Source organism: Platichthys flesus, chromosome 14, assembly GCF_949316205.1.
Source record: "Platichthys flesus chromosome 14, fPlaFle2.1, whole genome shotgun sequence".
Classification (NCBI taxonomy): Eukaryota; Metazoa; Chordata; class Actinopteri; order Pleuronectiformes; family Pleuronectidae; genus Platichthys; species Platichthys flesus.
Window position 1 is genome coordinate 18192115 of NC_084958.1, and position 25230 is coordinate 18217344.

General features: G+C 41.3%; 4 protein-coding genes and 1 non-coding gene across 5 annotated transcripts; 3 read left to right on the forward strand and 2 right to left on the reverse strand.

Annotated features, from left to right (window-relative positions):
* The first annotated feature begins 5126 nt into the window (after window positions 1-5126).
* On the forward strand, window positions 5127-9170 carry oprk1 (opioid receptor, kappa 1). The gene is made up of 3 exons (XM_062404591.1): window positions 5127-5454; window positions 6531-6883; window positions 8055-9170. Exons 1-3 carry the CDS (start codon window positions 5210-5212, stop codon window positions 8591-8593), a joined length of 1137 nt encoding a protein of 378 aa, XP_062260575.1. The 5' UTR covers window positions 5127-5209; the 3' UTR covers window positions 8594-9170.
* Window positions 9171-13009: 3839 nt separating this feature from the next.
* On the forward strand, window positions 13010-16442 carry LOC133968955 (charged multivesicular body protein 5). Its single transcript, XM_062405225.1, has 8 exons — window positions 13010-13172; window positions 13395-13499; window positions 13593-13639; window positions 14327-14420; window positions 14509-14580; window positions 14934-15042; window positions 15187-15302; window positions 15715-16442. The coding sequence occupies exons 1-8, from the start codon at window positions 13104-13106 to the stop codon at window positions 15763-15765; spliced, it is 663 nt and encodes a 220-aa protein (XP_062261209.1). The 5' UTR covers window positions 13010-13103; the 3' UTR covers window positions 15766-16442.
* Window positions 16443-19127: 2685 nt separating this feature from the next.
* Window positions 19128-19219, reverse strand: trnar-ucu (transfer RNA arginine (anticodon UCU)). Its single transcript is given in 2 exon segments — window positions 19128-19163; window positions 19183-19219. It is a non-coding gene; the product is annotated as a tRNA-Arg (tRNA).
* A 283-nt stretch (window positions 19220-19502) lies between these two features.
* On the forward strand, window positions 19503-22538 carry bag1 (BCL2 associated athanogene 1). The gene is made up of 7 exons (XM_062404542.1): window positions 19503-19622; window positions 20614-20742; window positions 20839-20921; window positions 21004-21117; window positions 21203-21310; window positions 21402-21464; window positions 21554-22538. The coding sequence occupies exons 1-7, from the start codon at window positions 19586-19588 to the stop codon at window positions 21641-21643; spliced, it is 624 nt and encodes a 207-aa protein (XP_062260526.1). The 5' UTR covers window positions 19503-19585; the 3' UTR covers window positions 21644-22538.
* Window positions 22539-22610: 72 nt separating this feature from the next.
* Window positions 22611-25128, reverse strand: myl12.2 (myosin, light chain 12, genome duplicate 2). The gene is made up of 4 exons (XM_062404543.1): window positions 25028-25128; window positions 23699-23909; window positions 23279-23440; window positions 22611-23076 (listed from the first exon to the last, which is right to left on the reverse strand). Exons 2-4 carry the CDS (start codon window positions 23880-23882, stop codon window positions 22904-22906), a joined length of 519 nt encoding a protein of 172 aa, XP_062260527.1. The 5' UTR covers window positions 23883-23909; window positions 25028-25128; the 3' UTR covers window positions 22611-22903.
* Window positions 25129-25230: the final 102 nt, after the last annotated feature.

Genomic DNA, 25230 nt, shown 5'->3' on the forward strand with positions numbered 1-25230 from the left:
GGAGCAGCAGAATGCCCAGGAGCAGCAGAATGCCCAGGTGCAATCAGCTGCCAGATGCCCTCAGTGCTGAAGTGAAACCCAACGAGACGAGTTTCTGATTTGTTCTTCAACTCTCGAGTCGGACTGAGAACGTCCAACCTGAGCTAAACTTCAGTCAAACGCACCATCAGTCCTCTGAGCTCTAAAGAGATCACCCCTATACAGTCACGTTTCAAATGACCCCTCTGACCTCGCAAACTCCGATGAGCTCTTCCCCCGTGCTCTGACCCCTGGAAGGTCTGGAGAGCCGGGACCAGGCCGAAAGTACCGAGTCAATATTTATGAAGAGAGTCGCTGCCTCTGGCTGCAGCTGCTCGGCCCTGCTCTCCTCTCTCAGCTATTATTCACAGTGGCCGATGCTCTGAGCTCCCTGTGCACGCTCACCTGCAACATACCCCGTGAACTGTTGCACTCTGCAGCAGATGGATTGGTCAAGGCAGCGGCTCAAACTGTTTTATAGATGAAACTCCCCGAGGTGCAGTCTGCCTCATTTTCTCTCTCCCTCTCTTGTGTCTGGATCTTTAATAAACACTCAGATGTTTTGACTTCTGCTCTCAAACTGTTCACGTTCCTCATCTTCGTCTGCTCGGCCTGGCAGACTTTCAATGAGCTCCCTGAGAGCAGGGTATCGTTGCCCCTGCTCCGTCGCACAAATCCACTTCAGCTTCTTGTAACCTTGGCCAGAGATGCTCTTCGTTCCCATAGTGACGATCAAAACATGATTCTGCCGGCAGCCACGCAGCGCGAGGCTCGAATTAAGGCTGCATCTAACGAGAATCACAGCTCGCTCCCCTGCAGAGGGTGTACATCTCGCTCCTATGCCCGACAATCATCGTATTGTGTGTGACATTACGCTGCGGTGGTGAAATGAACTGTGTGATGCACGGACACTGGGGTTTTCCATCTCTTACAGCCCGATGTCCTGTTCGCTTGTGACCGAGTGCAGGAGCTCAGTTATCCTCCTCCTGTGCACTCACACGTCCATAGATGGAGGCTGCACTGAATCCTGGTAAACGCCTTTGCTGTTGAGTGATCTGTTGAAACACAGTGAAATCTGGTTTTAAAGGTGATCTTGTTATACTGGATCATAATGGATATTTTTGAATGCAGGAACCCAGAGGGCGAGACACAAATGAATGAGGAAGACACTCATCTACGTTTTTGTCTCAACTGCGACAGTGGCTCAGGGGGTAGGGCGGGTCGTTATCTAGTTTCACTCTGCGGGTCGATCCCAGTCCTCCCCATTACACTTACACAGCTATCCTGAAAATGAAGAATACAATGCAAAGTATTTTAATATCTTGTTTCAAGACCAAGTCGACCCCAAGTTCCCTCAAATTGTCACATTAAAGTTTCACTGTTAAATGAAAGCTCCAACACATCATGTAAACTAAATGATGTCCAAAGAATAGATTTATATTATTGTTGTTATTATTATTATTTCTTAAATTCTTTCGATTTTAGTTCCAGTTTCAGTTTGAACCAATAAAGGGAATAGTACCGTGACCATTCCATGTGTCATAATCCCGTGCAGGCCAACACTGCATGTAAACGAGCATTAACATAATCCAACACGTGTGTTCTGGTGAACATGGGAGAGGCGGTGGTCAAGTAGCAGAAACTTGGACTATGGGCAGAGAAGGTCTCTGGTTCGTCTCTAGTTCGACTCCACGGAGAGACAACAAAAGAAGAACCTGGATTGATCTGTCCAAAAATCCAAGAGTCTCCCTACCCTGTCTAGTGCCCCTGAGTAAGGCACCTTACTCCCCCAACATCTGCTCCCCCGAGCGCCGTACATGGCTGCTCACTGCTCTGTGTGTTCTGCACCAGATGGGTCAAAAGCAGAGGTTAAATTTCCCTACCTGCATGTGAGTGTGCCTTTGCATGTCTGTGCATGTGTTTGGGACGAATAAATGCATCTTAATCTTAATCTTAAAACAATAATGAACAACTGAGAGGAAAGAGTTCTGTGCACTTATTGAGAAGTTCAGTGTTGACAACATGAGCCTCCTCTGATTGGCTCCATGCACGACGTGTTTCAACTATTCACTTATCAAATCTCAGCACTGCCACTAAGAGCAAATGTTGTCTGACATCATATGGACAAGCGTGACCAAAAGCAGGGAGCAGTTTGCTCCGAGGCAGAAAGTCATTTTCATCTGGAGCAGAATCAGGCAGAGCTGAGGAGCGGCCCCATCTGGATACCTGTGTATGAAGGTGATGATCTCTGCGAGGCAGCATCTGCATACAAAGCTATTCTTACAAGAACCAAAAAAAATGTGTGAGAGCTCTTCAGGTGTTTGTGACGTCTCTGCTGTTGTTTCCATATGGAAACATCTCTGGAGACATGAGGCCGTGTAATAGACGTGTTGGAATCTGATTACAGAACAAGGCCATATACTGATATGAATATTTCAATCCTCCGAGAATATTCATGTTTTCTCCTTTGGGAAGTTTTTTTTCAATTAGGGGATTATTGAATTGCCTTTGAATTAAAGGGAAATAACTGATGTTGCAGTAAACTGACATGGACTAGAATCAGCTGAGAGACTCATCAAAATAAATGAAGATATATATTTATATATATCTCACAGTAAAAAAGTGATTTTACAGATTATTACAGGTTATACTGTAAAATATATATTATCTATGTTTCTACGGCAAAGGGACAAACCTAATTGGTTGAATAAGCTCATGTGAGGATCATGTGATGGATGTGTTTTATTTATTTGTCCAGTTGTTCCCATCCTCAGTGAAGCAGCTGCAAACAAGACTCCTTAAACGCTTTTCATCTGCTCCTTCTGACCATGTGGGCGGTTTCAGATTGGATGAGCGTGACACATCGTAACTAGACAGTAATCGACGGGCGAGGCTCAAATCTAAAAACCTGGAGTTTGTATCATCACTTGGGAAAACTGAGTGAAAAGCTGAGTATGAATTCACCGATCTCAGTGATATTGACTGATTTTATTAAACGCACAGCAGCTCTGGAGGTTACATAGTGAACATTTCCTCTCCTCCTCTGGAACTCATACAAAAGGACCTGTTTGGAGTGCCAGAGGAGCAGCAGCAGCAGATCCTATCTGTGGGCAAACAATCCTTTGGCACCAGGTCATTACCATTAAAGGTAAATACTGTAACCGTGTTTTTCTTTGCCTCCGTTGGGGCCCTCATGTGACGAGAGGGACGCCGTTCACTCTTGATCCGCCGCCGGTCCAAGGTTCAAGTGGCACCTCAGTAAAAAGTTGCGTCAAATATTTGCACCGACAAACACACTCGCACTCTGTGTCCAAAAGTGGAGCCGGCACCGACCTGAACAATAGAAACACACCGACAGAGAGACTTTGTCACTTAAGCAACATCTGGCCTTGATGGGTCTCTAGGCAACGAGAGTTCTTGCATAAAGGAGGGAAGGGAAACAGCACCTGCTTGATTGGGAGCTGGAGTCTCTGTGGTCTCTGCTGAGGGAGAAGAGATGGGAACTGTGGGGGGGGGGGGGGGGGGGGGTATTTTAAAGCTAGAATTTCTTATCATCGTTGTGACGGTCTTTGCCGTGGGGATCATTACTCAATCCATGTTTCAAATGTGGTGCCAAAGTATTGAAATCGATAATTCAGGAAAGGAGGGATGGATTGATGGCTGGAGTGATGGAAAGATAGAAAGATTTATAGATAGATAGATAGATAGATAGTAGATAGATGGGTGGATGGATGGATGGATGGATGGATGGATGGTTGGATGGGTGGATGGATGGATGGATGGATGGATGGATGGATGGATAGTTAGATAGATAGATAGATAGATAGATAGATAGATAGATAGATAGATAGATAGATAGATAGATAGATAGACAGACAGACAGACAGACATAGTGACAGACAGACAGATAGATAGATAGATAGATAGATAGATAGATAGATAGATAGATAGATAGATAGATAGATAGATAGATAGATTGATAGATAGATAGATAGATAGATAGATAGATAGATAGATAGATAGATAGATAGATAGATAGATAGATAGATTGATAGATAGATAGATAGATAGATAGATAGATAGATAGATAGATAGATAGATAGATAGATAGATAGATAGATAGATAGATAGATAGATAGATAGATAGACAGACAGATAGATGAGGTTGTGAAACGACAAATCTCACCTCCAGTAAAACCTATTCCATCTCAAATGGAGTGAAACCCTGCCACTGGGGTGATGAGTAGTTTTCTCATTATGTCTTAAAGTTGATTCTTGACACCAGCAGCGATGCTCCTAACAGAATGAGCTCGTACACGCACGGATTGAAGAACGTGTGAAGGCTGCAGGTGAAGTGTTTTTCGGTCTGGATGCCTCCTCGGCCCTTGACGGAGTCTGCCTGTTTGCATTGCTGAGGTAAACCTGAAAGGAGTTGCTAGGGAACGTCTGATGATAGCACTGATGAGAATTTAATCCTTTTCGAAAATATTTGAACGTAATGTTGAAGCAGACCTGGTTTTACTACAGGGAACTTGGAAACTAATAAAAAATAATAATAAGATTAATTTAAATTTAGGAATGAGCCAGTGGGTGTCTGAATGGGAGATTTACGCGCACTACTTCTACTCGTTTTACCAGATTTTACGCACAAAAACAACAGAAAACAACTTTGAACACTGTGTGGAATGAAGATTGTGTGTTGAATGTATGTGTCTGCGGTGTGGTGAGAGCTGTTCTGCTGGATACTCCTATGTGTTGTTAGCTCAGCCTCTGATGTCACTGAGTGAGCAGTCGGGCTTCGAGTGCGCACCTCCGGGTAACGCAGGGGTGGCACAGACAGCGGATGTTCTGCTCCTCCACACAAGTACCAGGAAACCTTTTGTTTCCGTCTCAACATCTGGATTCAGATCTGTGGCTGCGCCTCCCGAGTCACACTCATCACCAGCCTTGTTTTAATTGAAGGAACTTTTTTGGGGTGGAAGAAGAAAAACAGGTAAGCTAGAACAAGAGACGTCCTTGAGCGCGCTGTCACTCAGCGGAGCCATGGTTTGTGCTGATGCACAGTTTTCTTCGTGTTTTCTCCCCCCCAGCCCCCCACCAGCAGTCGTGAGAAATCTTTGCTGACATCTGTAGTTTACACCCAGCAGCAGCAGCAGCGGCAGCGGTCAGTCCGGTCCGTGCGTCCTGCGCCATGGAGAGCAGCGTGGTGCACATCTTCAAGGAGGAGCGCTGTCCCTCGGGCCAGCCGGAGGACTGCGTCCCGAACTTCACCTGGCAGCCCGGATCACCGGACCTCTTCAACTACACCCCCAACGGCACATGGGACTCCGAGCCCGAGCCCCTGTCGCCCATCATCCCCATCATAGTGGCGGTGTACTCCGTGGTGTTCGTGGTGGGCTTGGTGGGCAACTGTCTGGTGATGTATGTCATCATTAGGTGAGTTTGTCCTTTCAAGCTCTGAAGCCACAGGAAAAATCAGCACGTATTCAATGTTGGTCCATACGTGGAAATGTGATGCAGTATCATTGTTTGTGCCTCTCTTGTGTTTCTTCTGCATCTGCACAACATGTGTTCGTTTTTCAGTTATTTCTAACCTGCATTGTTCTGAGGGTTCTTCAACGATGATGACAATGTCTTATTGTAACATCCATTCGATTTTTCTGTCTTCCATTTCAGGTTCTCTATAAAACCTTGCTTCTTTGTAATTGTTGAATAAGAAATAAGCCATCCTTGAATTTGCCTAGAGAAGGTGGAAGAGAAAGAAGAACATAATTTCCCCGTTTGGTCTAATTTACTCTAGTTTGTGTTATACAGTGTTATGGCTGCTGAGGTCAGGGAAATTGCAACAGTGTAGTCCACCGAGCTGAGAGGGGTGCCCCCAGGAATGGCTGATTATTTCACTTTGCAGCATAGACTCTCTACTTCCTCCCAAAATCCAGAAATGAAGCCAAATATTCCTGATACATTGCCGCCATTTTGTGAATTTGGAGTCAGAATGTACGCAGCTGCAGTAGTGAGGTTCTGACGATACGGTGCTCGACCGATCACGAGTCAGTCTCAGCTGTCAATCGTTACGTTTTAACTTGTTTTATAGCATTAAATAACTGATTAAAGCCAAACTTACTGGAAACTTGACCACTTGAACGTATATATCAGTACAAAAACAACTTCCTAAAATGAAAGAGACTATATTTTAGAAAAATGTATCTGATGTCTACTTTGACTTTTTAGTTTGGTCCATGTTCCAGCAACTAACATGGAGGAGGCAGGGTTTATGGTTTTTGGGGGGCAGTAATGTCATCCATCTTTATATACAGTCTCTGGTCCACACGACAATTGTGCAAGGCACCCTAATTCCCTTTTTGCCCGGGGCCTTCAAAGTCCCTTGAGACACCCCTGGCTGAGGAGACGTCTTCTGCTTATCTGAAAGCATTAATGGATTTAAACAAAGATAAGTCCGGGAAAAATCCATCAAACCCATTCCACCTCTTTATTATCTCCTGCCACTGCAGATACACCAAAATGAAAACGGCCACCAACATCTACATCTTCAACCTGGCCGTGGCCGACGCCCTGGTCACCACCACCATGCCCTTCCAGAGCACCGATTACCTGCTCAGCTCCTGGCCGTTCGGCAAGGTGGCGTGCAAAGTCTTCATCTCCATCGATTACTACAACATGTTCACCAGCATCTTCACCCTGACCATGATGAGCGTGGACCGCTACGTGGCCGTGTGTCACCCGGTCAAGGCCCTGGACTTCCGCACGCCCGTCAAGGCCAAGATCATCAACGTGGTCATCTGGCTGCTGTCGTCTGCCGCCGGGATCCCTGCCATGATACTGGGCAGCACTAAAACCAATAACGGTACAATGACCTTGCATCTATTCACACTGTTACGCACCAGTATACGGACAGGGCTTTTCAAGTCTGAGTCATTCTCCTTGTACATATCCAGGTGTTTCCATGTTTGTGTCTGCTATAGAGAAAAATCACCTCCTATCAGCTGTAGAGGGAATCTTATCAAACCTAAAGCTCTGCATTCCGACAGCCGGGCCTGAATTATACCAATTAGCTGCAGCATCCTTCAAACTCTATGAAGAGGAGGTTCTATAGGTTTGATGAGAGTCTGGACCACAGCTACTTGACTGGATGAAGCTGCGACAGACGTAAAGGGTCGAACTCGACTGAGAATAGAACTTGAAGTGTTGTCTCCTTTTCTTCTCAGTGCCGATACATCCAATTAGCAATGTTCCCGATTAGCCTCCATTGAATAAAGCTCGTAACACTTTACACAGAGCTTCAAACTGAAAGAACAAGTAACAGATTGATTTCAATGAATCAGATATTCATGTTTTTCAGTGGATGAATTTGAATGGTTCTAATATAAGGTTAACATTTTTATATATCTTGGCAAATGCTTATATTTTTTTTATTAATCTCAGACATTAATTTTCCCCTGAGGATAAAAAATTATATATTTTAAGATTCCCTAGCTCCAGTTTTCTCATGGAAACTGATCCTATCGGAAGTGCAGACGTCTAGTTTTCTCTCAGATAACTAGATTTACATTTTGCTGAATTATGGAAATATTCTTACTCAATAAAGTCAAAGATATATATTACCTTTTCCAGCTTTAAATAAGATAAATGAAAACAAACACATAAAACATAGTCAAACTTGAAAAGTAAAATTTTGAGATAAGATTTATAAAGTAATTATCAAGTTTCAAGACGTAATATGAAACTGAAAATGAAGTGAGCTGAGGAAACTGGAGGTCTAGAAAGATTGAACGGATCCAACAAAATGGCTTCAACAACTGAAACGATGTGTTAATTTGAAAACAATACATTTTAAATTGTACCTGCTAGATCTCACCTTGACAAAATGATTATTGTGAGATTGTTAATCTTCTGATGTTAGCATTTAGCATTTGTGCACAGAGCTGCGAGCATGACTGCTCCATCTTCGTGTTTTTCTCCTTAAATGAAGATGCTATTTTTAACTTCCTCTGACTCTCTCTTCCTGTAACTAACAGGAACCACAGAATGTGCCCTACAGTTCCCCGAGCCCTACATCTACTGGGACACCTTAATGAAGATCTGTGTCTTCATCTTCGCCTTCGTGGTGCCTGTCATCATCATCACTGTCTGCTACACGCTGATGGTCATGCGGCTGAAGAGCGTGCGCCTCCTGTCGGGCTCGCCCGAGAAGGACCGCAACCTCCGCCGCATCACGCGCCTGGTGCTGGTGGTGGTCGCCGTCTTTGTGGTGTGCTGGACGCCCATCCACATCTTCATCCTGGTTAAAGCCCTGTCGGCCAACGTGCCCGAGACCACTGCCGTCATGGCCGCTTACTTCTTCTGCGTGGCGCTGGGCTACACCAACAGCAGCCTCAACCCCATCCTCTACGCCTTCCTCGACGAGAACTTTAAGAGGTGCTTCAGGGACTTTTGCTGCCCTGGGAAGCCGGGACACAGGGACTGCCAGGGGGTGAGCCGGGTGAGGAGCACCCTGCGGGACCACTCGTGTCCCACAGAGCCTCACGGAGGTGTGAGGCAGGCCAGGCCCGTATGACTAGCCATGGAAATGTCCTCCATGCGTCAGGGATGGGAGGACTCCAACGACCTGGGCTTGACTCAAATCACCACTGCCATCTAACGCCGAGGGCTAGTCTTTATTTAGTTATCCAGAGTGTTGACCAGAGAGTCCAATGGCATGCACGTAAAGGATAGTATTGTGATAAACTGAAGAAGTGGCCACCGCTTTTGGAAAATCACTAATCCTTTAAAAGAAAATGAAAGGGATCTCCAATGATTGTAATGCTTTACACCTTCTTTAAGAATCACTTGTTTGCCACAGGCAAATGAAAAGGTCGGGATGTAGGAATGTTTTCAGATATTGACTAAGTCATCGTTGGTTTTAGTTTCTTTCTGGCAATATCTCCAAAGTGGAGATTCTTATCCAATGAGATCGTGACAGTCAAAGTTTAAATTAGCCTCTGGAATCGCAGCCCAGTTAGTTATTAAATCTTTGTATTCAGAATTGTACGACTTCTACAGAAATTGCAGCTTGATGTATAGAAAAAAAAAAGAAAACTGAAATCTAAACAAAGTATATTCTTCTTCATGTCATTGTTTGTAATGACAATTTAAAAAAGCCAAACCCAAATTATTTTACCGTGTGAATTATCACATTTTGCTATTTGTCCAATTGGCTTGAATCACTCAAGTATATAATATATTTCTCACGTGCATAAAAAGATAAAGTGGACAGGATTAATAAATGAAAAAACGTTTTTTCAGGTTCAATCTATAGCATAATTTTACACTAACTGTGTCTATTGGGAATTGTGATGTGGTGTAAAGCTGTTCTGTAAATAAGAGTCTCCCCTTGGAGAGTAAACCCATGTAGGATATGTAATAACCCTTCAGGGATCATCCCCTGTAAATCCCCCACGAGCAGATAATGAATATTTTCATCTTGACGAGACGTGGATCATCTGGTCCACTGTTTTCTGTGCAGGAGGCAGCGGTTCTTACAGCCGACACTGCTCCTCACCTTCTAACCACCTCTGCCTCGAGGCTACGTCACATCCAGGAGACACACGGTGATGTCGACCTGCCGTGTTCTCACCTTGTCTGAAACCACTAGTACGTGTGAAAACTGGGCCGAGGGCTCCAAGGCAACAGGATAACAACACACCGCTCATGAAAATACAATTTTTCTCTCCGGATTTTTTCATTTTGTATTCTATTGTGGAATCGACAGCCTGATATGTGATATTAAGCAGTTAATTTAAATAGCATTGCGTGGGCTCCTCAGCTTTATGTGTTTGACAGCGCCTGACCTGATGAGGAATAAATTAGTTAATTATTCTAACTAACAATCGGTGAATAAATCCAGATAAGGAACTTTTTTATTTTTTCATTGTATACATGTAATTCACTTCAGTTCTGCTGGCTGGAGCCACTGTTTATTGCGCTGTGATTCACCTCTTGTGACAAGTAATTTGATTTGATGTTGTTATTGGAGCTTTTCATCAAATCCACCTCATCAAATTAAATCCAAATCCTTTGAGGGTTTGATTTATTGATATTGAACGGAACATATATATATAACCTGCCCAAAGCTGTCGTTATAGCAGAAGATGTGTTTCGTGCCTTATCCTTGGTGTCTTAACTCGGATAGCTTGCTCGCTCCAAAACATCAGCAATCGACCACATCTGTTTTCGTGATTATTATTTATTTCCTCAAGAGTCTGAAAGTATTTGCTTGTGTAAACTAACTGCTGAAGCTTATTGTCGCACTTTCTATTCCTATTGGTCTCACAGTGGACAGCCCACTGTTTGCTTCTTAATTATTCTTCAAATACTTTGTTGACAAGATTTCATGCTTTGCCTCCACTGTTCACGAGCAGCTGCACTCAGCCCAGGTCCCGAGCACCACGTGTGTATAATGTGCTGCTGCTCTGTAAAGTCATTGTATCCGTTATACGCTGTATTTATATTTTTATGTATCTTATAGCTCTGAATGTCAGAAGTCCCAATAAAGCTGGTGATCACGATAAATCACAGAAGAAAATGTGAGACTGACTCTTTTCTCTTACGTCCTTTGTTTCACACTCATCAATGCCCGAAGAGGTGGAAATATGGAATAACATCACCCACCATGTTTCCATGGTGAGGGGGGTTTTGTGTTGGTGGCCTTGTGGCGCAGTTTGCAGCAGCTTCATGTGGGAGGAGCTTCAGGTGAAGCTGCTGAAGCTGTGGCGCTGTATGGTTTGGGATTTTCCAGATGTATTGTTGCCCAGGTGTGTTATCAGAACATTTTGATGATAGAGACACAGATTGTATAAGTAGAGATTAAAGATCTACATGCAGTTTAATAACCTCCAAGGAAATTATGTGTTCTTGTTGATTCTATATCCAAAAACCGCTCAACCAATTTTTCCAACATTTCATATTTGTGTTGATTTTCCAGAGAATACTTAATGGACTTTTTTTTTTAATAATGTGTAAGGTACTGATTCAGATCTTGAATTTAAATCTAGTTTATGAGGGGGACTTCATTCCATATTGAAGAATTTGTGAAAAAGCGGGGGGTCAAAGCGAGGGGTAACTGGGAAACATTCTGGCCTTGCTGGAATAGAATATTGTTGGTTGTCCTCGAAGCTTCTCCCTTATGACATTCAATATTTTTGCCAGTGCTGCAGCAGTGAGTGTGCAATGTTGTTTTTATTGTATTTATTATAAAGACGTGCTGTGTTTTCGTCTGTGTTGGTAATTTGTCAGTAGCTCGTGGGAGATGCACCGCTCTTCCCAGCAGGAAGAACAGGACTAATGGTGTTCAGAGATTCTCCCAGCTCCGAGGGGCCATTTAAATCAGTCTTTCTGTGTGAGCACCGATGAGCCCCATCAGCCATTATGACCAAGATTACTGATTGGCCTATTGCTATCTGTCTTTGTCTGTCGAAGACGCATTTGTATCAGCAAGCCATTTAATATAGGCCGTCCAATAAGGCTTCAATAGGCTTCATTGTTCAAATGAAAAATTGCCTCAGTCAGGTCAGACAGGTCCCAGTTCAGGGGGATGACCGGGTTTTATTCATAGTAAGTGTATTAGTGTTATGTGCTTGTAATCTTTATGAGGCAATTAATCTGTGACACAAAAATAAAATAAGTAGTAGGCCTTTACAAAAGGTCAATAGTAACCAATGGCTCAATTAAAGCATTCTAAGTTTTTTTTGCCAGTTCATGAGAGATTCCTTTGATTTGTGTAATTTTAGCTGTATGATTATAATATTGTTATAAATGTTGGTAATAGATGTTTATGGGATATAAAGACGTAGGGTAAATGTGTATACATATACTATCCTGATACTATTTTTATATTATACTTATGTAAGTATTTGAACAGCATTAATTGTGTTCACTTTTCAATCTTTTTTTTAAAGGTTTTCTGTCTGAGAGTCATGCAGTTGTTGTTCTACACACTTCAAATTAAAGAATTTGTGGGGAGAAACATTAATTCCCTTTATAAATCAAATCAGTCTATTTTGTGAGACAGAATAGAATATCAAAGTAGCAATTTGAATTTACATTTACTTTACATTACTTAGAATTGGTGCCTTATTATATGTGTTGTCAAGTAATTTGTAACTATGGTGCTCAGAACAAGAACATCATACATTCAGCCAAAAAGACTCTTATGTGAAGATGTAAACAGGTGAAGAAGTGATGCAGCTGTGGAAGAGTGGAAGCGGTTCTGTAATGAATAATAAATGGGTAATACATTAAGGTACTGTATATGAAAACAGTGGATGTTACGTATAACATCCAGTGCGTATGTATATCTGTCATGTTGTTTTGACAAAATATAATATTTGACACACAATCAAGAATACATAAAATAACATAAATTCATGTAAGAGAGTTATAATAGAATGATTACATGATTCAATCTACAATAGAATAAAATCAGGGAATGCAATATGGTAACAATAGGTGTTTAACTTTGATTTAAAGGAAGTTACTGCTGTGATTTGTAGATACAGTGGATGTTATAGTAGTTGTATTGAATAATATTAATTGGTTCCATTATTATCATCTTGAAGAACAAGATTATGATGATGATGATTATAATTATTATTGCTATTACTATTATTGTTGTTATTGATGTTGTTGTTGTTGCTTTTGGTATAACACGATAGATGAACTGTCCATCAGAGTGATGCATATGGGAACAGATGATATAACCAGTCTAAATTCATCTTCTTATATAAAATCATAAATAGATTCTCTGTGTGTTTCTGCAGGTTCAACAAAGGCTGCAGCTGACGAACGTTTCCACGGAGACAATGGTGTGGTTACCAGAGCTGCAGTTCCTCTGCTCGCCACACGGAGGCGAGAGTCTAAACTCCCACCCCAATTGGCCGCGACTGTTTACGTCGACCAATGGGAGTCCTTCCCGTCGGAACCGTTACTTCCGGGTGTCTTCTATGGGAGAGATCCTGGAGCGTCTGGTTGTTTATTGTGTTTTTAAAAAGATAAAGGGAAAAGCCCAGAGTTGAATAAACGCGGGGAAAATGAACCGAATATTCGGACGCGGGAAACCGAACGCGCCTCCTCCCAACCTGTCGGACTGTATTGGCACTGTGAGTTCTGCTGTTGTTGTGGTTTATGGGTTTTTATGGATTCTGAACCGAGTGAGCATCGTTCAACCCCCCCACAAATAATGATCATTCAGTCCTCAGTCTGTTCTCTGTCTCCCTCCATCACACACAAGCACAGCTCGAACAGAGGCAGAGTGGTTTTTATAACAACACTGTGTTGAGGCAGGAAATCATTTCTCCTGTGATCCTCTGATCCTGTGTCAGGTGGATGCCAGGTCCGAGTCCATGGAGAAGAAGATTGGCCGACTTGACGCTGAGCTCCTTAAGTACAAGGATCAGATGAAGAAGATGAGAGATGGCCCCTCCAAGGTGACACACCAGGAATTAGAAGAGACACAGTGTAATTGTTGTTTTTTCAATCATGGCAGACCAGAACTTGAGTTTATTTCTTTTTAAATCCAGAACATGGTGAAACAGAAGGCGCTGAGAGTGCTGAAGCAGAAGAGAATGTGAGTCCTTCACAGACAATAACTACAGATGTTTATGTGATGTACACAGGATGTTGACAATTGTGTATCAACATGCTACAATACAAACATCATAGATCATGAGCTGATTTGTTTTTTTAATGTAAAATGTTCCATCACTTTATGTTGATAACAAAAATTGGAAGAAAAAAAAATTGTTTGTTATACAAACAAAATATTGGTATCAGATATTACAAATATATCACGGGTATAGTGATAGATAAATGTTCCAATTATTTACTCAATTATGAAATGACAAAGAAAATAAGGAAAGGCACCTTTGCTCTGGAAAAGTTAAAAAGCCTTCATTAGTATGGCTAATGCATGGCAAAGAAGAAGGAAACAATGATCGCACATTGCAGCAAACCGGCCTTCATCAGACTGACTATCGACCATCACTAGGAAATAAATCCTGCCACAACTTCCTAGGCTTCAAGTTAATGTAGTCAGTTTTCTTGTTTTGTCCAAAACCCACAAAATCATTTTGTTTTATTTTAAGTCAAGAAAAGGCAGATTCTCACTATTCAATAAGATGGAGCCAGTGATGGTTTGGCATAAGAAATGAATGAAATGAAGACTCACTTATCAAAACTTTAGCTTATTCATTGTCTATATATATATATATATATATATATAGTGACATTTTGAACCAATTGTTCCTTTCCACAGGTATGAAGGTCAGAGGGAGCAGCTGGCTCAGCAGTCTTTCAACATGGAGCAGGCGAACTACACGATCCAGACCCTAAAGGACACTAAAAATACAGTAAGAGCCACACGCTGTGATTGGTTTAGGGGTCACACTTATAAAACCAGCTGGTAACTCATGATCCTGTCATTATTTCTGTTTGCAGGTGGAGGCCATGAAGATCGGTGCAAAGGAAATGAAGAGGGCTTACAAGGACGTCAAAGTTGATCAGATTGATGTAAGTTTGTCACAAGAAATTTTTTTGAAGAAGAATTTAATTTTCTAACACTTAAACTGTTTGCTACAGTGTGGAAAATAAAACGTACAGTTTCCTTTTGTTCCACTTCAGTCCAATACTGTCGGATTTTTTAACATTAAAATGATTAGAAAGCTGAAGACATTCTTCCATGTGTGTTCAAATGTGGCCTGATGTGCAGGTTTTCCAGGTCTTGTCCATTTCTATGTCTGTTAAATTATTATTTGTTCCTGGGGATGTGTAACAAAGTCTTCAGTCAATCCAAAAGTGAAAATCTTTCCTCCTGTTGTGAAGTATCTGTAACTTAAAGTGATGAAGTGTTTTTGGACTTCCAGGATTTACAGGATCAACTGGGGGACATGATGGAAGATGCCAACGAGGTCCAAGAGGCCCTGAGCCGCAACTACGGCACTCCAGAGATAGACGAGGAGGATCTGGAAGCAGGTAGACCCGACCGTGTCCGACACATTGACTTTGTATTAACTTGGACACCTTCCCTCAGAGACAATTATTCACAAGCTTTGAAGCAGCAGTATTTGGTGTTAAAGAGTCCACATATCTGTAGTGATTGTGTATCTGTGGTTTCAGAGCTGGACGCTCTGGGTGATGAGCTGCTGCTGGATGATGACAACTCCTACCTGGATGAGGCTTCGGCTGCTCCGTCAATCCCTGAGGGAATCCCCAGTGACAGCAAGACAAACAAGGTACGATCACTCGTCTCAAAAAAATACATAAGGAGGTCATTCAAAATCCAAGTTTGGTGGGAATCTGTAGTTTGTGTGTAATCCGGCTGTAAAACAAACATCCAACAAACAGTCATGTGTGAAAACTGTATTCTTCTGGAAAATGTTTTTATCTGTTTTTGGCTGCTTATTCCAATGTCAAACTATTTTATTACCCTAACTATTGATATTGTTCTTAATGTAAAGTAAGTGTTTATACAACAAAATGCTTAGAATGTAGTTTATTGGTGTGGCTTGTTTTATAAGCTCTGATATGGTCTGACTGAATCTTTTCCCTGTCGACCAAGAACCAGTCAAATGAATCATAACACTTGAAATACAGAGATATATTTAGAGGTTTGTCATTAATTGTTTTTTCTCCCTTTGTTTCCAGGACGGAGTGTTGGTGGATGAGTTCGGCCTCCCACAGATTCCTGCCACATAAACCGGGAGCGGGTTGAAACGACTGCACTTCACCTGAAAACACTTTTATATGTAGAGTAACACTAAATACAGTGGAAATGGCTAATAGTGATCACGTTTGTCCTGGGGAAAACGTATCACTATAAGCGGTTGATTTCTATAACAGAATTGCGTAGCTTCTGTATGATAGTCCCGGAATTTGAGGGAAAGGTAACATTGCACTATTGTGTATGTGTGAGCACACACACACACACACGTCCACACTGACTCGGCTGCTCCGCTGGCAGGTGGAAACTGTCCAAACAGGAAAAGACCCTAAATGAACACTGTAAGCATTTGTAGGGGAGAGCGGGGTATTGTGGGACATTTTTTACATTTGCTCCCCTCTAGGCGAGCTAAAATGATATATCAGTAAAATTTACAAATATCCCATTAATTCAGGATGTTTTCTAGAAATGGAAATGATCAGAATGTCTTCAGGACAAAGGGCAGTGAAAATATGATTGTTTTAAAAAAAGTGGTCTTGTGTCCCACTTTGCCCCAGCTACGGGGTAAAGTGGTAACAACACATGTTGTAATAGTTAAAATCCCAACAGCTAGATTGACAACCACTAATATCGGACTTGTAACAGAATCATGGGGATTGGTCAATTAAGCACATTTATGATTATTATGATTCATGTGATCTCTTGCACACCCTAGCTTACCTGCACATTGTTTCTCTGTCCAATTGGCAGGGACAGGGATATTGTTTTTCTCTGCTTATTCAAATGCCAGTTCACGGCACTTAACTGGAGCAAGGCCATGGAACTGGTCAGCTAGTTGCATCAAGTGTTTGGCCAGCTCCTCCTCCATCTCATCTGTGAATATTCTCTTTACCTCAGCTACTGCACCCCAGGCTACTGATTTTACTTTCCATTTCTCTTTTTTCTTTATGAATCTTTTGAGGGTTGTCTTATCAATATTTCTATCCCTTCCAGCTTTTCTTAAGGACTTCTTTCATTGCATGACCTCAGCGGCTGCACTCTCCATCTCTGTGAGGGCTGTTTGGCCCCAGGTTGTCTTCCTGGTGTAGTTTCTTGGCATGATGGCGTTTCTACAATGTTTATGACATTAAAAATAAAACATATATAATGTAATATAACACTAAAATATGTTTAAGACTAAACTTAACGTGTGCTTCATGGTGGGGTAAAGTGAGACAGTGTCCTGACTTTACCCCACAGTATTCGTCCCACCTTACCCCACAGCCACCGTTTTAGAAAAAACAACATCTCTTATCAATTCAGGCTTATCTTCAGCTAGCATCCATCACATGGTTTTATATGTTGGAAGTTCACCAACATGTATGATATAAGTGTTTCTGCCTGATTCAATTTGTTTTAACACAATAGTTGATTAAGTTCAAAGCAAGAAAATTTACTTTTACATGCAAAAAACCCATTTTTGTGAAAAAACATACTTTCCACAGCACCAGCACCAACTTCTCCTTCATGGCAAGGGGGGAATGGGAGGGGCTTGAAAACATAAAGGTCAAATGACCACAAATGTGTTCCGTTGCCTAGATACAGGGGGTGTCTCACATGACCAGATGTCCCACATTACCCCGCTCTCCCCCATAGAACGATTCTGCTCCAGACCTTTTTGATCCATATAGATGGTTGATCACTATAAGCAGTTTCCACTGAACATACAAAAAAACCTTTGACCTGAAACACTCCGATTTTGAAGTTGTTGGGTTTTGTGTTGTTACTACTACTGTGCTAGCATGTGGCCTTTTTTCAAAAACGTGTTATTCTCCTTATCTTCCCTTCAGCCTCCTCTCTAACACTTGACTCCTCAGTCATCTGCGGTATTACCCTAGTATTAATTTATTTTTGGTTCTGTTTGTTGTTTGTGGAGAAGATGATTCCCACTCATCTGTTTAAAATAGCTTAAGGCTATCTGAAACCTGCTAAATAAATTATTTGTTTTACAACAACCTTGAATTAATGATTCATTGTTAATTATCTTATTATTGTTCTTTCTCTGTGGATTCCTATTTTTGTGGATTCAACTCTACTTGCAGACCTCGACATTTACGCTGCTGGCCAAGAAAATCCCTCAGAAAACACTTTAATTAGAAGGTGGACTACTATCAACATGTTGTGGTTAATTATTATTTGTAAAGGGTTACAGAGGATCTGGCTTAAGGCTAAAGCGGAGGTGAAGGCTGCTATTGAGCCGCCCACACATACACATTTCCCCAACAAAGTTTTGCCCAGGCTGCCGGAAACCAAGCTGGAGTACTTCTTTTCAAATCCTTTACCATATTTAAGATGCTATTTGAAGTTTTAGAAACATTTCAACTGCAATATTACTATGATTAAAGCATTAGTTAGACACTTTTGGAAACACGTCTTATAAGCTTTCTCTCTGAGAGTTAGATGATAGAATCGATAACACTTATATCTGTCCATTTAATACAAGATTTGGTTTAGCTTAAAGACTGGGAACATGGGCACAGCCAGTCTGCCTCTGTCTAAAACTTTCACATTAAAGCAAAACCTTTATACCGTAAAAATATCAGCTTCGAAATTGGTTTGAAGCGGATACACTGATGCAAAATAAGCTATTTTAATCTTGTTACCCTTGAACATGTGTGTATGTCACTTTGGTGAGTGGGTGCGATCTCCTGTGAAGAGTTTGGAACTGACAGTGTCGAGTGTCGGAATCAGGCCCACCTGGTGAGGAGAAAGGCTAAACTGCGGATCAGTTAAAAAGAGTTAGATGTCAGGAAACCTTTAAAATATGAAGACTTCTAGACAGAGTTTGGTGGATTTGTTCCATCTCCTCTGGTTCAAGAAAGCCGGGGATCATGGGTAATATCCACTACCGTGGCCGAGAGAGCCCAAAGCACTGTCAATTTAGAAAACACGTGCAAATTAAGAAAACAACTTCATCAATTTGACAACACATGCGCCGAAAAAAGTCAGTAGTTCAACTCTTTGTGAAGTTATTGAACTCTGCTACTCGTCAGTGGTGATGGATCTTCTCAAAGCGTTGAACTTCTCAGCAGTCGTTTCCCAATTGGCAGCTTGTTACCCTATTTGCATGCGTTGTTACTTTTTGCAGTCAAATTGATTAAAGTTGTTTCCTTAATTTGCACATTTTCTATTTACATGTATTTTCTTAGTTTGGGCTCGTCCATTCACCGTCCAGTTGTGTTTCGGATTGTTGAGCGGGACAAGGTCCACTGAATCATCAGTAGTGACTGTTGCTATAACAAGTTATATTGGTTAAACGCGCAATCTTGAGCGCAAAATATTCGGATCATAGGATGTGATTAGAAGACTGCACGAGAAGTTTAACTTTGATTCGTTTCGTCTTCATCTCAAAAGGATCCGACTCTGGTGGGACTCGAACCCACAACCTTTGAATCGCTGCACAAGTGCTTGCCTAGAAGTCCAACGCGCTATCCATTGCGCCACAGAGCCATGTGGCGTAAATGAAATGGGCCTGCGGACAAAGTTTTATTGTGAAGGAAAAAATAATACACGTTCAACGTCAACAATCTGAACGTGATTCCATATCCACGTTTGACCACTTGATAAATCTATAAAATAAACAAAAAAGTATATGTTTAGAAATAAGTCTTTTATATATATATTTTTAACATCAATAAGTTCCCACAATCAGTTTAATAGGCGTTTACCTTTTTATTTGAAAGTTGCATTAAAAAAAAATCAAAGCGCGACGGGAACTGTTTCCGGTGTGCCTCCGGAAGTAGCCAGTGTCCAGCAGCAGCAGCATTTAGCTTTGTGATTTCATTTTGATGTGTGCAAAGGACTCCAGGCAGGAACATGTCACAGCCAACCATCACGGTCACTGTTGCAAACGGTAAATAATGGTTTTTAAAACCTGTTGCATGTTGGCAAGGAATTAAAATGTTTTCTCAAAAAATGCACCGGTCGTGTAGCTAGGAACCGGTTAGCTAGCGTACTGTAGCTAGCGTACTGTAGCTAACGTACTGTAGCTAGCGTCCTGTAGCTAACGTACTGAAGCTAACGTACTGTAGCTGGTAGCTTACTGACTCAGTGTAAAATATTTGATCCAGGGCTCAATATGGTCAAACACTAACAAATGTTTTACTGACGAAATCGACAATGATCACGATAAGTGTCATGTTATCATGGTTTTTTTTTTTAGGTGTGAAGACAGATCTGAGGTCTGTCAGATGTACGTACTCGTTGTGTTTATATCGATCAAGGAAGTCTGACGATTTAGCTGGAGATTTTCAGCCTGCCTCTAAAAACGAATTGATAGACCCAACTTAAAGAAAGTGTCTCAGTCTTGTGGCCTTCAGTTAAGAAACAGTGCTAAAATATACAAGTGTGTTATCTTTCCAAGAGGCTCCAGCCACAGACTGTATAAGAGAAGGTCCAACTATTCAAACCATCTTCTCTTAGTTTAAATAAAACTGCATAGCCGTCCCATAAACATCTTAACCTATAAATGTTGAATCTTAAGATGCCTTTTCATTTTAATTTGCTTGTTTAGTTCACATTTGACGTTACATGTTCTTGAAGGTAATGTGTAAATATAATTGTATCTGGCTTTGGATTTAGTTAAATATTCAATATGGGATTTGTTCACTTGTTTAGTTTTGGTATTGTATTGACTGAGTGCTTAATATATATAAGATAATTTGTAGAGTAGGTAACATCTGCTAAGTTACCTTGAGGCTCTTCAAATGAAATAAAGCATTGTTCACTGCTGTTGAATTAATGCATATGAATAGTTCCACTTATAACAAAGTCATGCACTTTATTCCATGATGTAGGAAAGTGAATAACAGCTTTTGTGTCTTTTCTTCTTCCTCCTACTTCAGGATCAATTAAGCACAGCATCACGTTAACTGTTCCTGACGAAGGGAATGGTCCAACTGTCAAAGACTTGTCAGATGCTCTCGTTCAAACCACCGGAGTCCCAGCGGCCTCACAGAAACTCATTTTCAAAGGTAGATTCAAAGTCTCTTCTGATTCTAAACCAAACAAACTTTAATGTTCGTATTATTTGTTCGACCGCTCTAACCTCACCTTTTTCATTGTGGCAGGAAAATCGCTGAAGGACATGGAGGAGAGTTTATCCACCTACGGGATAAAAGGAGGCTGCAAGCTCATGATGATTGGAAAGCGGGTAAAGTGTTTACATTTGTAAAGTTTCCGATGGGTGACTAAATATGTGATCAAATAACAATCTCTCAATAACCTCCAAACAGAATAGTCCTGAGGAAGAAGCAGAACTGAAGAAGCTGAAGGACATTGAGAAGTCTGTGGAACTAACGGCTAAAAAGCTGGAGAAAGTAGACGGGGAGTTAACTGGACTCAAGAATGTACGGATTTATTTGTGGTTTTTAATTTGGAATATTTTCCTGCACTGCCCTTTTCTATTTATAAATTTCTATCTGTTTTATCCAGGGCTTCCTGGCCAAAGACCTGCAGGCAGAGGCTCTGGGGAAACTAGACAACAGAGTGAAAATAGCAGCTGAGCAGTTCATGAAGATTCTGGAGCAGATAGATGCCATGGTACTCTATTGTGATTTAAGTGTTTATTCTTTCTGGGCATGTTTTATTAATGTGTCATATAGCAAACCTAGTACTGCTTCTCTTCTATCAGAGCCTCCCAGAAAACTTCAATGACTGCAAAATGAAGAAGAAGGGACTTATAAAGACAGTGCAGGTAATCCTTTTTTATCAAAATGACGTGATTATAAAACAGTTTAGAATAATGGAATTGTTTTACTGAGTCTGCTCGTTGTCTGTCGATAGGATTTCCTGGCCCAGTGTGACAAGATCGAGGCCTGTATATCAGATCACCTAACAAAGCTCCAGTCGAAAAACCTTGCCCTGGCAGATTAGCGCAACAAAGCCTCCCTCGTCTGTTTTACGTTGCTCTGTGAGCAACTGAGACGTGTACAGAAAGCTTCGAGTGCGGAGCAGACCCTTGTTTATTTATTCTTGGTGTGAAATGAAATCCCTCATCACAGACGGTCCTGGGAACCAAAGGAGGCTGGTTAACGACAGCGATTCATGGATACATTCTCTCGGAGATATTAAAAACACAGGCACTCAGAGGTGCTTTGAATTGTGGGAAATTAAATAATATGGATCCTTTTAATGCATCTGAAACTTGTGATCACTGTTCTGTACCTATTAAATTATCAATGATGATATCAGAAAAATGAAAGATTCACCAGAAAATGTGAAACAAGGAGAGAACATGATCATTTTTTGTACGGCAGTTTGTGGACAACAAAGTAAAATGACTCAGAATCAAAAAGGAGTTAGTTTCCTCTGGTCACAGCCTGCTCTGTTCGTAGGAGGCCTTTCTGTACAATTTGGGAACTTGGTTTAAGAGATTTTCAGACTCAAGTTTTGAGCCTATACACCCTGTGATCCAGGTAATACCAGAAGAGTTGGGTGGGTTTGACTACAGGACTCCGTGCAGGCTGGCTGAGTTGTTCCTACTTGCTCTCTGCTGCAGGAGTTGCTGAATTTCTTTGTCATGTTAGTAAGATGAATAAAGAAAATATAAGGTGTAGCCCCAGACCACAGCACTGTCCACACACATTTGGCCACAGATTATGTATTCACTGTTCCATTACCTCATGAGTCAGTACCAAACTAGCATTTGTTTATTGCAGTGCGTGTTCATGTGTGTGAACTGTGGCATTTCATTTGCTCTTAACCATTTCAGAAGGACTCACATTTTTCCTTTGTTTTAAAAAATAAAAACTTTTTTGAAATATGAAAAGAGCATTGGTGTTTGATGTCGGAACCTAATTTAATTGACAGAATGCAATCATTATCAGTAAAACCAAACCAGTTACAGTAACAGTTTATTTCCAGCTTTATCCATGGGGTCTTCATATACATGTTAAACTAGCTTACATGGACCCTTAGTGGTCTTTTCACATAAGTGCAAATGAGCTTTAAGAGAAGGGTTGGTCCAGAGTTTTGGTCCAAAAAGCAGCTTTAGCAAATGACCTTCAGAAGTCTACAGCACAGGGAAGCCTTGTCATGAGCCAGACTAACTGATATAGCTGTTCTAACATGTGGTGACTCTTTAACAACACGCAGCATGTAGAGAGTAAACCTCATCCGGTGAAGCCTCTGTTCCTAATCGTCCTTGTCCTTTGCACCGTGCTTTAAAATGCGTGTGAATGCTACATAGTTGAAGTTGCCTTTCTTGTCGATAGGGGCCTCACGTAAGAGCTCGTCCACTTCTTCATCTGTAAACCTGTCGCCCATCGTAGTCAGCAGGTCACGCAGATACTCCTCCTGGATCACACCTGTAGGGAAGAACTCCAATATGAGACAGGTTGAAGACATAGAATGTTATGGACACCAGGTTACTGCTGTTGCCATTTAACAATTTCACTGCTGCTACTATGGTCATCTTCAGAAGTTGTACAAGTGTACGGTTACAAGAATCACAAGATTCTGAAGATACCACGACCTGGGGGACCTGTCTCACTCAGATCTTAACATCACCTGTGCCTTCCTCATCGAAGCAGGCGAAAGCATTGCGGATCACATCTTCAGGATCTGTGCCGTTCAGCTTCTCTCCGAACATGGTCAGAAACATTGTGAAGTTGATTGGACCTGGCGCCTCGATCATCATGGTCTCCAGGTATTCATCTGTGGGGTTCTTACCTGGGAAAAGGAAGAGTTGAAGACTGAATCAAATGTCTCTTACCCACTACCCATACTTCCTGAATACTTACAAGCTATATAAAAACACTCACTAACAGATGATTCTGCCAACCTTTCATTGCTTATTCTCAAAATTGTGTTAAACCACTATTAAAAGAAACATTTGTTTCTTGAACGTCTTGCTCTTAGATTTAAATTATTGCAATTATTCTCATCACAGTCTAAATATGTGCAAAAACGTTATATTGTTGAGTTTACCTAATGAGGCCAGCATGTCATGAAGGTCTTCTTTGTCAATGAACCCGTCCCTGTTTTGGTCGATCATGTTGAAAGCCTCCTTGAACTCCTGTATTTGGGACTGATCAAACATGGCGAACACATTGGAGGTAGCGCGCTGAGGACGCTTCTTGGTGTTCTTCCCCTTGGCCCTTTTGCTCGACATGTTGGCAGCTGGTGGATCCCCCCCCTCCTGTGGTAAAAAAATAACATAAAGACACAGTGATTTCATGATTATGTCAACTATATCTTGATTACAATAAATGTTATGGTAAACAACAGCTGCTGACTTTGATGTTTATCAGGAATAATGACCACATGACCAGTTTGAGACTGTTGATTGGACTGACATCCAATCAACAGTCTCAAACTGGTTGACGTCCAACCATTCCCTGGTTGGATGTCAACACTCACTGCAGCTGCTGTTGACTGAATAACATGAGATGAGCGTCATCAAAGCTCAGCAACGAGTTCACAAAGCTAGTCAGCATCCCTGCAGATGGGATTTACGGCACTACCAGACAGATGTATACAGATAGAATTTGCATGATGAATATTAAACAATATAATGATGAAGTTTATCTATCAACAGAATGTATGTATTATAAAAACTTCCTGATTTACTAGATGAGATATTTGAAGAGGAACATTTCTGATTGTGTGATCTGATCACTCTGGGTCATTCTTATTATTGTGTTATTTAACAGGTATCTGTCATATAAACGCTTCAACCAAACTTTGCACTTGATAAATGACATTAGATGTCCGTTTAAAAAACGAGTCCCTTTCAATGAAACGTAAATTAAACAAGGGACTTAACTATATTGCCTCATGTCTCAGTCTTTATTGTTTTATTGAGCGTTACTGGTTATTTGATGTCTCCTGTGTGTCTGATGATTAAATATTTGCTGAGAGAAACATCTACATGGGTTTCTCCTGTTGATGTTGAAGAAGTGACTTTTTAATATTAATGGGGATTTGATTTTAGAGGAGAAATCTGCTATTAGGAAATGTGTGTTATTATCGTAGCATCACAGCAAGTGAAGCTAACGTCAACCGTCCACAATAACTAGACTTTATATAACGATCAAATAGCTGCTAATGTGCAAAAAAAAGTTATCTGTATTTGCGCTATAACAAATATATTCTCCATGGCGTGAATAACTAATGGTTTTTAGGAGCTAGCTTTAGCCCAATGTTGACCTAAATAACAGCAGAGCGCTAACCGGGAAATACAGGAAGTACAAGAACCTCCTCTTTACGAATAACGCGACAACGAGCAGTAGATAAATAAAGAATAACAGCACAAACCTCAGAAAGACACAGGAGTTATTCGCAAAAGAGGCCGAAGACACAGGAAGTGGAGCATCCACAGAAAGCAGAGAAGTGACCAGCAATGTTTTATTTCCTGTTCCCCCAACCGACCAATCAGAGGCTACCCGGAAGATACCATCAGACTGGAATGTTCCAAGTTGTCTACGAGAATATGCTGTTTTTAATTAAGGTTTATTTGT